Source organism: Pleurodeles waltl, chromosome 5 (assembly GCF_031143425.1).
Source record: "Pleurodeles waltl isolate 20211129_DDA chromosome 5, aPleWal1.hap1.20221129, whole genome shotgun sequence".
NCBI classification, from domain to species: Eukaryota; Metazoa; Chordata; class Amphibia; order Caudata; family Salamandridae; genus Pleurodeles; species Pleurodeles waltl.
Window position 1 is genome coordinate 1,727,171,211 of NC_090444.1, and position 13,309 is coordinate 1,727,184,519.

Below are 13,309 nucleotides of genomic sequence, written 5' to 3' on the forward strand. Positions count from 1 at the left end.
TAACACACATTTAAATAGCTAAGTCATTTGTAGAAACTTTGCAAAATATATTTCAGTAGTTGTGAAAACCCATTGTTTGTACTTCTGTGTGATGGGGTAAAAAAAGATCAGAACACTTAACTTGATGTGCAACAAATAAATGTTCTCTGAAACCAGATTTTCACAGATTTGGTAATACATTACATTGATTTATCAGTAGAGCCGCAAGTTAGTTGAAAGGATTTTGGACATTTCTTTAAAATTTCCTGTCTGTAAATGACAGTGTGTGACCACATCATGCTCTAGTAACGTATTTATTAAAAGTGAGTGTTTAAAAATAAAACCTCCTGCCCAGGTAGCAAGGCTATTAGTAAACTAAGAGGCACGTAGTGGATTATGTGTCGCCTATAGGTGGGCTTGATTTATTTATTATTATTTTTTTTAATACATGGTGCACACGTTTAGTCTATTTAATGCAGCAGAAATGCTGCGCTCACATATTTGAAGTACACTTATATGTGAGAATGAAGGAAAAGGCGACTCTGTAAAGTAAAATATTTGCCTAGGATCACACAATTTGAGACCTGTTTACAGGTCAAGAACATTACAACTATGGTTGAGCAGATTATTCAAGGTACTTGACCTGCAAGTCTACTAACATTTTTATGATTTTACGAGGCCTGTGATGACTGGTAATGTTAATGTTTTAAATGAACTAGCAATTCCCAGAGCCTTATTTGGCGGTGCACTGCTTGCTGAGACAATTCACATTACTAACCCACCAATCTCATTATAGGCTCCTACAAATGACAACATTGAGAATTAATATTTGAAAAATGCCCTACCCTGAGTAAGCATTGATTTCCCTTGTTGAAAACTTGTGCAATAGTTAGAGCTGCATGCACTTCCATAGATGTTTTCTATAAATGCAGAGGTTCTGTACAAAGGTGTGTGTGCTGGACTGGAACTTAATTTATAGCAGAAGAACTGCAAGGTCATGTTCATTCTGCAAAACAGGTGCAATATTCACCACCTTCTTTCCACTTTTGTCTTACAGGCAACAACCTCTGTTTGACAAGCTATACTGCAGGTAGCTTCCAGTTAAAAAGCTCAATAGAGAAAGCAAAATGCAAGTTAATCCAGATCAAACATGATTGTTCTGGGCGTACACAGGACGCAAATGCAAAGAAAACTATCTGGAGGAACAAAGGATCACCACAAAAATGTAAAGTACCTCTGCACATATTAGTATGGCCATTTGCCACCCTCTTATGTGTTTATGACAATGTTTACATACAGTGATGAATAATCATACTTGGTAATGTGTGCTGGATGACATTTTATGTGTGCTTGCTTAGAAGAACTGCACTATGACTGAAACCCAGGCACCAAATAAATGTGAAATCCTAGGCTTTTATTTCGTGCAAGCAACATAATAGTAATACATCTGTGATGCTGGCAATCACAGTATTGTTTTCAGCTTGGTATTGCAAACATAGGGTTTTAAGTGAGTTAAACTGACATACTATGGACAAAAAGCATATAAACTCATCCTCATTTTGCAAGGGCAGTGAAAGAAACTGGTTTTAGGGAGGCATGTTGTTAGCTAGGCACTATATGAAAGACCTGGGGCCAGATGTATGACATTTTTTTGCACTCGCAAACGGTGCGAATCGCAAAATTCGGCCGTTTGCGCGTGCAAAAAAGTGGTCTGCGATGCATGAAAGGCATTCGCAGACCACAAATAATAAATCGCTAAAATTGCGATTTCTTGCGTTGCGACCTGGTTTTGCGAGTCGCAATTTGCGATTCGCAAAATCCACATCGCAAGGCGATGCTGCAAAAAATTGCAAATTGCGATTTTTTCGCAGAATGGCATTTTGCACATACAAAATACCATTTAACGAAACCAGGTGGTAACCAGGTGCAAAATTTAAAAATGCATTTAAAATGAATTTTTAAATTGAACATGTAAAGCACACATGCCCTTTTGGCATGTGCGCACCTTACATGTCCCCCAAAAAATTTTGGGGTGCAGCAGAGGGGGCCTTAGGCCCCCAGCACCCTGGGCTTTTGCATTTCCAAAATTGCGATTTCTGGTTCAGAAATCGCAATTTTGGAAATGCAAAAAATTTGCAGCTATGGGCAAACAGGCCCATAGCTGCGAATGGGGCCGATATCGCAATTTGCGATTCGGTAATAGCATTTGCGATTTTTAAGAAATCGCTATTACCGAATCGCAAATGTGATACATGGCACTTTGCGAGTCGGAAATAGCGATTTCTTAAAAATCGCTATTTCCGACTCGGAAGGGGCTGTGATGATACATCTGGCCCCTAGTCTTCAGTTATGCATGGGTATTTTGGTGACTGGCCAGCAAACTGAATAATAACATCACAATGTTGCACGGCACAAACAGTGTTTTAGACCAACTGGTTAGGGATGTATGATAAACAATATTTTGGTTTATCTATGAAACATTGTAATAATATTTGTGTTTCCTAAGGTGTTCATTATCATGAGAGTAATTATTACTAATTTGAAGTAGTGCACATTATAAACACTACTTATTACAAAATACCACTGTTAGCTTTTGATTCAGTTGGTTCTCTGCAGCTCCTCTTTATGTTACCCCAAAAAGAGCAAGACATTCTCTGCCAGACCGTTGGATTCAAAACAACCTTTAAGTACAACTCAGGGGAAAGGTTGGCAATTACCGTATTTTTTCATTTTCTACGCAAAGATCAGAGTTTCCTTTGTGACAATATAAATCAATGGGGTTTGAACCTCTAAATAGTGGGGCTCTCACAACAGTATAATTTATTAATATCAAAATCCCTGTAAACTAGTTAACATTTTGAGAATCAAGCCAGAAAAAGAAGCACAAGGAAGAAATGAAGAAGGCACTTCCAAGAAACCAAAGATCAATTCTGTGATATAAGTAGTAAACGAGGAAACAAGTTTATATAACATCAAGATCTCATTTTCCCCAACACTGAACGCACGGTCATAGTAAAAAGGGAAACTGATTCACAAATGGGACAGCTAAATGTAGTTTGCACAAGTCAGTATAATCAGGTGGTACTACCTGCAATATTAACTCTGTGGGAGAGAATATTCATAAATACATATACAGATCTTAAGGTGGCTGAATCACAAATCAAACTATTGTAATGAAAATAACTCTTGTTTAAAAATGATAAGAGAAAAATATTTCTAAAACTGGTATACAACATTCAAAAATGCTTTGCTGTACCTGAAGGGTGTGGAAAGCACAGTGTTTGGAGTCTGAACTACTTGTCTCTGAGGTGTTACACCAGAGAAATCACTTTCATGCAGTGGAGTATTCAGACCACCTTTTAATGGGGTATCCACGTTTGTGAGGGCCATCAAATTTTGGGCTTCCTGTTAAAAGAAAACAAGTCTATTAAGGCAACGCAGACTAATAATGTGATACTGTATGCAACTGAGTGCAACTAGCAGAATTAGCAGGAAGAAAAGTGGCCACCCCTGTCAACCTGAGTGCTAAAATAGGTACTTGCTGTACCAGTTTGAGGATGCGAGGGTAAGAGGACACCAGAGATGAAATACTCCTGTTGCAAAGTGCCCCCTTTTTGGGTGGTTACCCTCAGTTTTTCTTTTTGGACTCACCTAGAGGTAATCGTGAGCTCAAACACTGGGATACTGCTGTTCAGTGCCTGGTGTATGTGCTCATCTCCTGGAAACAAGTTGAAATTAGCTTAAAACCTGATAGGCACATTTAACTTTTCTATAAAGCCATACTATATGGTGGCATGTAAAGTTAAATGACACCTGTGTACTGCAGCACGTATTGTGCCATCTACTACTCTGGCAGTGAATACTTTGCTTCAGGCCTACCCTGTGTGGCCTGACAGAGGCAGCCTTAACCCTACTGCAAAGACCTGTAAAAAGCCCCCTTTTGAAAGGTGGGAATATTTGAATATTAAATAAGTTACCTTAAGAATACCTTGCAGTCCACAAAGTAGGGTGCATAAAATGTAAGAGAGGAACATGTGTAACATTAAAAATGGCATATTATCTAGTGACGAGGCCCAAAAAAACAATGTCACTGGTCAGACTGTAGCTGGCACATAGGAAAAGTCAAAACTTAAATTATACACTTTGGGTAGAGAGTGCCCAAGATTCTTCTCCACCCACAGGCTGGTGAATCCTACAACAGCTGGGCCGTCACCCATTCTTCCTCAGATGCCTTTCTGGTCCTGCAGAAGGGGACTGGGCCTGCTGTCTGACCTGTGAGGAGCTCTGAAGGACTGGCCAAAGAAATGGACTCCAAGGGTCATTTGGATGATCTTCTGTGTAGCTACAGGGACACAATGAAGTGCAAACAGGTTTTTCCGTAAAATTACCAGCTGACAAGTGGTAATTGGAAATGGACTTTGCTGGTGGCCTCTGTCTGGCACTCAGTCTCTCTCTAGCAGCCCCTCCCCTAGAGGCCCGTTGGGCTTAGATGTGTAATCCTACGGTTGCTTTGGCACCAGGAAATAATAGAGAAGCATTTGCCCCGGAGCCAGGTGGACCTACCATGAAAAGTACCCGACTGACAGTTCTATAATGTAGGATTGAACTTCAGATGTGTCCTATTGAAAAGCTCCAGCATCTCTGAAAAAACAAAAGCCCCTTTCTGTGTCTGTTTTGGGGCAAAAAAACTGAACAGCTCCAGAAACTTAGTGGAACTAACCAGTGACAGTTTTCTGACCGGCACTTTGACGGTGGTGGCTATAATTTCATATTTGTTCTTCGGGAAAACAACTTTTTCTTCATAAAATGACAATAATTATCAGTTCTTAAATGAACTGTCAGTGAATAATGCATGCCTTCTGTCTTCTTTGAGCCATGTCTCGCACTTCAGATGGTGGGAAAAACACACTAAGGCCCTCATTACGACCTCAGCGGCCGCCGGTAAGCTGGCGGTGTACTGCCAACGTATTATGACCGTGGCGCATTAGCCACGGCCATACCGCCGGCCCCTCCAACATACCGCCAGGCTTCCGCCTTGCAGTCATAATCCCCAGGGCAGCAGTGTAAGCACTGGATCATGAGTCCCCAACCGCCAGCCTTTCCATGGCGGTAAACACCGCCATGGAAAGGCTGGCGGTAAGGGGGACCCTGCACTTGGCATGGGCAGTGCAGGGGCCCCCAGGCACAGCCCCATCACGCATTTCACTGCCTGAATTTCGGGCTGTGAAATGTGCGACGGGTACTGCTGCACATCAACATTGCTGCCGGCTCTATTATGAGCCGGCTGCAATGTTGATGTGACTTTTCCGCTGGGCCAGCGTAAAAGTCAAAATAGGGAGCCACATATACTGCCAGCACTGACAGTATAGTGGCGCCTGCGGCTTCAGCAAAGACCGCCGAAGTCGTAATGAGGGCCTAAGTATTGCATTGTGGGCGGCAGATCAACTTTAGTCTGAGTCATTCAAGGAGTGCCACATTGCAATCTCCTGACTGAGAAATTATAAGCAGTATATAAATGTAATACAATTTAATTCTGCATTGTGCAAAGATTAACTGGATAGCTGACACCAAAAAGCTATAAGAATCCTTTTTCACAACCTCCTACTGCTGAACTGGACTGCCAACATCCCGACTGTATGAACTTTTTATTGAAGACATTTTATGGAAGACAACACGTCTGAAGACAAATTTGAAGATTCGAAGTTTGGTGTGCAAAGCCAGAGATTGATCTAAGAAAACATAATGAAAACAGACTCTGAATGGTGAAGAGAAAAATATGTGGGAAAATGGTCTAAAACATATCTACATACCAATATATAACAGTGACACGTTCTGCATCGGACATTTTTGAGAAGAAGGTGCAGCGAAATATTTAACTGTATGAAACATTTTTCCACATACAGGAAACAGATTAAGTATCAATTACTAAGAAGGGGCCATTTAACAATGTTCTATCTAAACTGCCTAAAAAACCCACTGTTGTGGCATGGCAAATGGTAATTGTGTGGAACAACAAGCTGTTGGGGACTATAGTTTACCTGTAAGATCCGGTCCTGTGCTATTGGTGTTTTAGGTGTTCGGAGGGCGATGCTATTGTTGGTCACATTATACTCTGATAAAAGTGTACTGGAAGCAGAATTTGTAATTCCCGATTCTTCTGCTGTCTGTCGTGCAAGTTCGCTTGCCTGGCCAATTTTCACAACTTCTTCCAGCTCCATATCGGATATCTGAAAAAGCAAAAAATAATGGAAACAAAAACATTCTTAGTTTAGTTTAAAATGATAGTTATGTTTGCTCTTTGTTGTTACACAAAAACATTACTTATTTAAAAAAAAGACTTGTGTCAGAATAGGAGCACTGCAGTGCAATCAGCAGTGATTCTGCCACATTAAACATGTAGTTTCCCTGCTCTATTTAGAAAGCTCTACCATTGCAAACCTTCGATCTAGCAGCTTACCTGCCAGAGGGCAGCCAGGCCACAGGGATTGGCTTCATTCTCTGTTGAGGGTAGGAAGATCGCCACTCATTTTCCCTGCCCGTGTCTGCCATGCAACAAAAGGAGGACACAGGCATGGAAAATGCAGAATGGTCAGCCAGTGCATGAGAAAATTGGCAGCCTATCCGTGCAATTTTTTTTTTTTTTTACTTAGAGAAAACAACCTCTCACTTTCATGGTTCCGTTTTCCTCTAAAACAAACTTTGCCAAGTAAGTGCCTTAAACATGTCTCAGAAACTTCAGCATCAAGATCCCATAATAGGGTTGACACTCCCCTGTCAGGGCGGCAGAAGACATGGCCTAAACCGGTAACTCCACTTGTATTCCCTTGAGTGCATTTACTACTTTGCCATTCTTCGATATTCTCTCCATTCATAGTACTACATGTCTATTCTTCTAGCAGAATGTGTAAGCATAAGGTTAGCCCAATGAGATACAAGCCGAGCCAGAATCTATTCGCACTGAGCTAAAAAACATGAAAAAGGCACTTTAAAGCTTAAGCCACAGTATTACATCTTTGGAATTGGTAACATACCATCCAACCAAACCTCGAATATGTAAATTCAGCTCCCGACATGCTTCGCTCCTCTTAAAGGTAGTCAGAGAAGCATATAACGGGGAGCACCCAGTCCAAACAATGCCCTCTGGCCTATAATGTGTCATAAATTATGCAAAACACATGTAGGGAATCCTGGGTAGTTCTTCTCGTCCTTGTAAACGTCCATCAGCAGACATTAGGCAGACACTGCCAATCGCAGCTCCCCCCCCCTTGCCAGCACAGTCATGCGCTCAGCACAGAACCAAAGCAATGCAGCTGGCTTTTTGTTGCCATCTCAATTGAACATCGTCATCTAGATATATTTAGAGTGCCCTAAGAAGCACGCCTCTTGCGACCAACCCAAGCATAACACACTTGCATGAAACACTGCGGTTATGAACTGCCAACCAAACAGGAAGTTCAAAACCCACTTATGAAAAATACATATTTTTAATTTACCCTATAAACACAAAGCAAATGACACTAAAACAGGAGAAAGCCTCACATCAAAGTTCAACGATGGAAATCAAATATAGAACAACAGACGATAATGTATAAAACAACATTTCTACATTAGAGACAAGCAAACAGTCAGAATGTGTGCCTGCTGCAGCAACGTATTACTACTAGCAGCTGTTTAGAGGAAATTGGTGCACTCAGCATACTTTTTACCTGCAAAATATCTCTCCGGATGATGCTCTGAAAAGTCCTTACAGTAATAATATAAAAATCTCTAAACAAATAATACTTCAATTCTTTAGCTAAACGAATACATTAATCACTTTAATATGTTTGCAAATGTAGGTTTAAAAATGGGCTAACCTGGATCAGAAATCAACTGTGGCAGCTCCATGCTCCTTAGATTATTAGTCCTTGTGGTGTGGACATGTTAAAATGACCTTAATAATACATTTACATTCTTCCACGCACAAGACAATCTGTCCATTCCCAATGTCAAGCTTTGTTATAACACAAAAACTTCTACTGGTGAACACTAGTTAAGATGTTCAAGTAATACATCTCACATGAATTTAATTCAAACTGAGAAGCATTTCAATGAAGGAACAAGTAAAAATAACATACTGCACTATCTGGAAACAAGCAGGCGATGAGGCATTAAACCTTAATAGAATAAAAAGCAAGTGTCTGCAGTTCCAAAAGTAAAAAGAGGGGTTACCCGACAATGTGTGGCTTATTTCATTCCCAATGAGGAAGGTGTTGTACTGGTGAAACAGATGCTCTCGATTTTCTTGTAACCTCCTCATTGCCCAGCTGATGTGCATATGTGTCATAAAAATGTGTACAAGGTCAAAAATTACAACCTGTATAAACAAGGCATGGGCACATGGCATAAATGTTTGGGAAGTGTCCCTCTAAAACTTGTCTCATTACGTTCGCTCTCAAAACTCACCTGGGGTGAAGGAAGGACCAATTTGCTTCTCTTTTTAGTAAATTCTGAAACTCCAGTTGTCTGAAGAATAGCAGACGGCAAATCTGACTCTTTTTTCCTTTTTATGTTTTGTTTGTCTTTCTTCCGCTCTTTTGATTCCTTTTCCCTGTCACAAACAAAATGAACAAACAAGAACAGTTAAATCTAGTGACTTTTTAAAAAAAAAAGGCAAATATCTTTCGTTGACATGATTATTGCCTGATTAAGAAATCCATTTCAATTTCATAAATAGAAATGGCATAATGAGAAGATACACTGCACCAAGATCAGTAAAACACTGATATTGTTCAAGATGTTAGATGAAGGATGTTTACAAGCATTTGACTGTATTACAAAGATAGAAATGAAAAATGAATCACAATGACTGGAATCTTTGGTAGAAAGCTCTCCACCCACTGTGAAAAAGAAAAAAAATCAGTATTGCAGTGAGTGCTCCACTTTTAATTTACTTGATTAACATACTAATGAATCTCTTCCTATTCACTTTTACAGTTCCGGAGGATCATATTCTTAAGTAAGGAGGTGAACAAATCAAACTACCAAAAACATTCACCCAACATATTATATTTGTCTGCTCCTATATTTCCTTCCACCACACTCGATCAGTATATTTAAAAATTGGCAAAACTTTAGTGGTGAGATGATAACGTTACTACCTGTGGAAAACCCCAATTACCTTCAGTAATATTATTTATGGCAGATATTTTAACTTCCTGCAGATTTCAAACTTATCAATATCCTCAGGCACTAAACTGGATAAGAACCCTCTGCCCCAACAGCTCTCCAGTTCCAAAAGTTTATGCCATGAAGCGTCAGCTGCCGCCTCTTTTGCCTTGGATGTTACGGTACTGAGTTATATATGGTGCCAACCGGCACACCCTCTTTACTTTCTATGATTTTTTTCTGTGGCACAACAACTCAGCATTAATAACTGACAAAAGAAAATAGTTGCCTTGGAGATCCAGAGAATCCACCCAATCACCAGCATTGAAGTACAGTAAGACCTGGCACATGGACAGCATTCTGAACTTGTCCTGTTGAATAAAGAAGTTCACAAGCTTGACATCAAGAATGGGCCATAGCCCTCCAAGTCTTCTTGTACATCAAGCAATAAATGGAATAAAAACCTGTGTCCTTCTCATGCATTGGTACCATTTATATGACCCCTTTGTTCAACAGGGACAGAACCCTCCACTCCCACTTGAGGCATGCCTCAGAGAGCCCTCCAATACAGAAGGAGTGCAGCCCAGTGGGGAGGTGTGAACTTGGAGCACCCACTACTCCATTATGTTGATATCTAAACTTGGAAGATCCTCTCCTTATGAAAGGTGGATGAGGGAATGCTGCTGTTTCGAGGCAGCAGGTGGGAAAGACAAACTCATTCGGAAGGTAATGTTGGTGTTCCTTAGGTTCCTCTCCTGCGCTGAAAAGAGCAACAGAGTTGCTAAGAGGCCAGCTGGAAAGGCTGTTTTTGCCATGTTGGCTGCCCCATGAAGAAGGTTAGTTAAAGGCCAGCATCTGTACTGTAAGGAGGGAGCAGGCAATCAGTTCAGAATTGCCTTTCTCTTTGAGCTCCTAATCATCATTGGCATTTCCAACACACTGGAATCTGATATAGACAATTCCTCTATACAGCATATCTCCTGGCTAGTGAGAGGACCCCTGCCAGGAGTTTATCATCAAGCTGCTAGTATAATGTCTACCGACTTTGAAGGAGGAAGCAGTGCTAACATTGGCTCTGAGCACACCACCAGTTATGGCATTGTAAAAGGGTGTTGAGGGCACAAGGGTGGTGCCATACCAGGCAAGCAGGGTCTGAGTCTGTGAAGGAGCGTAGTTAGGCGGCATCCTGGATCAAGGCACTGGAATCACCAAACAAGCATGCGTGGGTCCACTGTTGGAAAGTGCCCCAGAAGAGTGACAAGCTGGTGAGAAAACATCCAGCATGGCCTGTCCACAAGCCTCTACATGACAACTCAGCAGATGGAGTCAGGAACTTCGGCTTGATTTCAGAACTGCAATCAGCTTTGACACAATTAAAAGACTGGCATCAAGAAACAGCGGCAGGTCTCCGAACAGTCCCAGGAGCGGACAAGGCCCTTGAGCATGAACAGGGTTATCCGTCCTATGGAGTTTTTGTGTTACTTCCTTGAAGGTCCCTTGGCATATTGTTACTGGTCAAGTGACTGCCAAGGGAGAGGAGAGGGATTACTTTGAGTATCCTTGCAGGCCGTGCCAAAAACAGGTTAGGTTCCTGCTTCTTGATGGCACAGTAGCTCTCAGTTTGGCAAGACATTTTGCTGATGAGACTGAGAATCAGTGGCTATGAGCAGTGGAAAAAGCAGGTACAAATATCAGCCTGCCAGCTAGTCACACATATTCTGATGTCATCACTTCTGCGGCAGATGTGGCATCGACTGAAACAACATGGCGCCACTTGGCAGGACTGGAGAGCTACTGTAGAGAGGAATAGTTACATGGATTGGTTTGGGTGCCTCAAGGAATCTGGGGGGAAGAAGCATCCATCAGGCAAATTATCCAATAGTCATGTATTTATGGAGATGAAATTTGAATGCTTTGATTTATGTGTCCAATTTATAAAATGTTGAGCCCTTTAAGTGTCAAAAAATCTATAAAACCAAGTCTTCAACAGTTTCGTGACACTAGCAAGGATGGGGAGTTTAACTCCTTATTCATATTAGAGGAAGGCGTTATAAAGCGTGTTTTTCATTCTCTCAGGTTTGTGCAGAAAGTCTGTGGTATTCATCGTATTCATTTTCATTTCATTTTATTTCATGAATTGGAACTCCGAAGAGGTCCACATGCATAGCTGATACAAAAGTGACATAAAACAAAGATAACATTTTTGTAAAATAAAATTAAATAATATCAATTATACAATCATAGTAAAATCCCTCAGACAATAAATATCAGAATTGATCACAGTGAGCGATTTAAAATATATACCAATACAGCAGGTTTGGGAAATTAATTAACTTCTGTATGCAAAACACTAAGACTCACCATATTCACAATTTCACAAACTTCGCCATTTAGAAAGACAAAATGCCAAGAGGGAAAAAAAGCCACAAGGTACAAATATTGTAAGTGCACCTCAGAAGAGTAAAGGCAACAGCTCCCCCATCTCAATGCGTAGAATGTCTTTGAATACATGACTTCTAAAATGATACATAGCTCGTATGGAACGACTTTCACATACTATCTCAAAATTTGTCACTTTTTTAAAAAGTGTTTCCGTCTCCGCTAGACCTTCTATAAATTAGATAGAAACAAACAACTGTTATGTTGGCATGAGCTTGCATGTCAATGTCCTACTGCAATAGTTTCTTGATCTGAAAATGAAACAGTTACTCTATGATGGAAATGGTTCCAGTATGTAGTAATTACAGTAATGGTTTCACATTGAGGCATTTGGTTGTGGCCCACCTGTGCACCACAGCTTCTGACAGGATAAAAAAAAACAGAGGCAAGCCTTCAAACAGACCTCACATCTCTCTACCGGAGAGCTGCTGGTCATTACTTTAATAAGTTACAAGTCCAACAGTGACACTAACCATGTGATTAAAAGAGCAGGACCAAATCTGGACCATGGAATGAGTTTCATCAGCTGAGGGGGAAATGGAGCAGAATACTGTCAGACGGTGGTGTGTCATATTTCATGAGAGAAAGGAGAGTGAGACAGTAAAGGTAGAGAAAGAGTGAGTGAGGCAAGTGACAGGATGAGGGAGTGAATCTGACGGTCGTGAAAGTGGAGCTGCTGGACTGAGAATGACGCAGAACAATGGGAAGGCTGTCTCCTGGCCAAAGGACTGTGAGGAGCCTACAAAATTGCAGAGTGGCTGAAAGGTTAAGTGAAATACACTGGGAGGTGGAGAGGGATAGACGTGCCTTTAGGAACACAGGAGTTGAGGACTGTAGGAAGTTGGCTCTGTATGTGCTATTTCAAAGTAAGGAATAGCATGCACAGAGTCCAAGGGTTCCCCTTAGAGGTAAAATAGTGGTAAAAATAGATAATACTAATGCTCTATTTTGTGGTAGTGTGGTCGAGCAGTAGGCTTATCCAAGGAGTAGTGTTAAGCATTTGTTGTACATACACATAGACAATAAATGAGGTACACACACTCAGAGACAAATCCAGCCAATAGGTTTTGTTATAGAAAAATATCTTTTCTTAGTTTATTTTAAGAACCACAGGTTCAAATTTAACATGTAATATCTTGTTTGAAAGGTATTGCAGGTAAGTACATTAGGAACTTTGAATCATTTCAATTGCATGTATACTTTTCAAGTTATTGACAAATAGCTACTTTAAAAGTGGACACTTAGTGCAATTTTCACAGTTCCTGGGGGAGGTAAGTTTTTGTTAGTTTTACCAGGTAAGTAAGACACTTACAGGGTTCAGTTCTTGGTCCAAGGTAGCCCACCGTTGGGGGTTCAGAGCAACCCCAAAGTCACCACACCAGCAGCTCAGGGCCGGTCAGGTGCAGAGTTCAAAGTGGTGCCCAAAACGCATAGGCTAGAATGGAGAGAAGGGGGTGCCCCGGTTCCGGTCTGCTTGCAGGTAAGTACCCGCGTCTTCGGAGGGCAGACCAGGGGGGTTTTGTAGGGCACCGGGGGGGACACAAGCCCACACAGAAATTTCACCCTCAGCAGCGCGGGGGCGGCCGGGTGCAGTGTAGAAACAAGCGTCGGGTTTGCAATGTTAGTCTATGAGAGATCAAGGGATCTCTTCAGCGCGGCAGGCAGGCAAGGGGGGGCTTCCTCGGGGAAACCTCCACTTGGGCAAGGGAGAGGGACTCCTGGGGGTCACTTCTCCAGTGAAAGT

General features: G+C 41.4%; 1 protein-coding gene across 1 annotated transcript in view; it reads right to left on the reverse strand.

Annotated features, from left to right (window-relative positions):
* CDC5L (cell division cycle 5 like) overlaps positions 1-13,309 on the reverse strand; it is a 215,516-nt gene that overhangs the window by 78,956 nt on the left and 123,251 nt on the right. The window contains exons 7-9 of the mRNA XM_069236107.1: positions 8,425-8,569; positions 6,018-6,206; positions 3,236-3,384 (exon numbers count right to left, since the gene is read on the reverse strand). Coding sequence (XP_069092208.1) covers positions 3,236-3,384; positions 6,018-6,206; positions 8,425-8,569 — 483 coding nt within the window. The remainder of the gene's footprint in view (positions 1-3,235; positions 3,385-6,017; positions 6,207-8,424; positions 8,570-13,309) is intronic.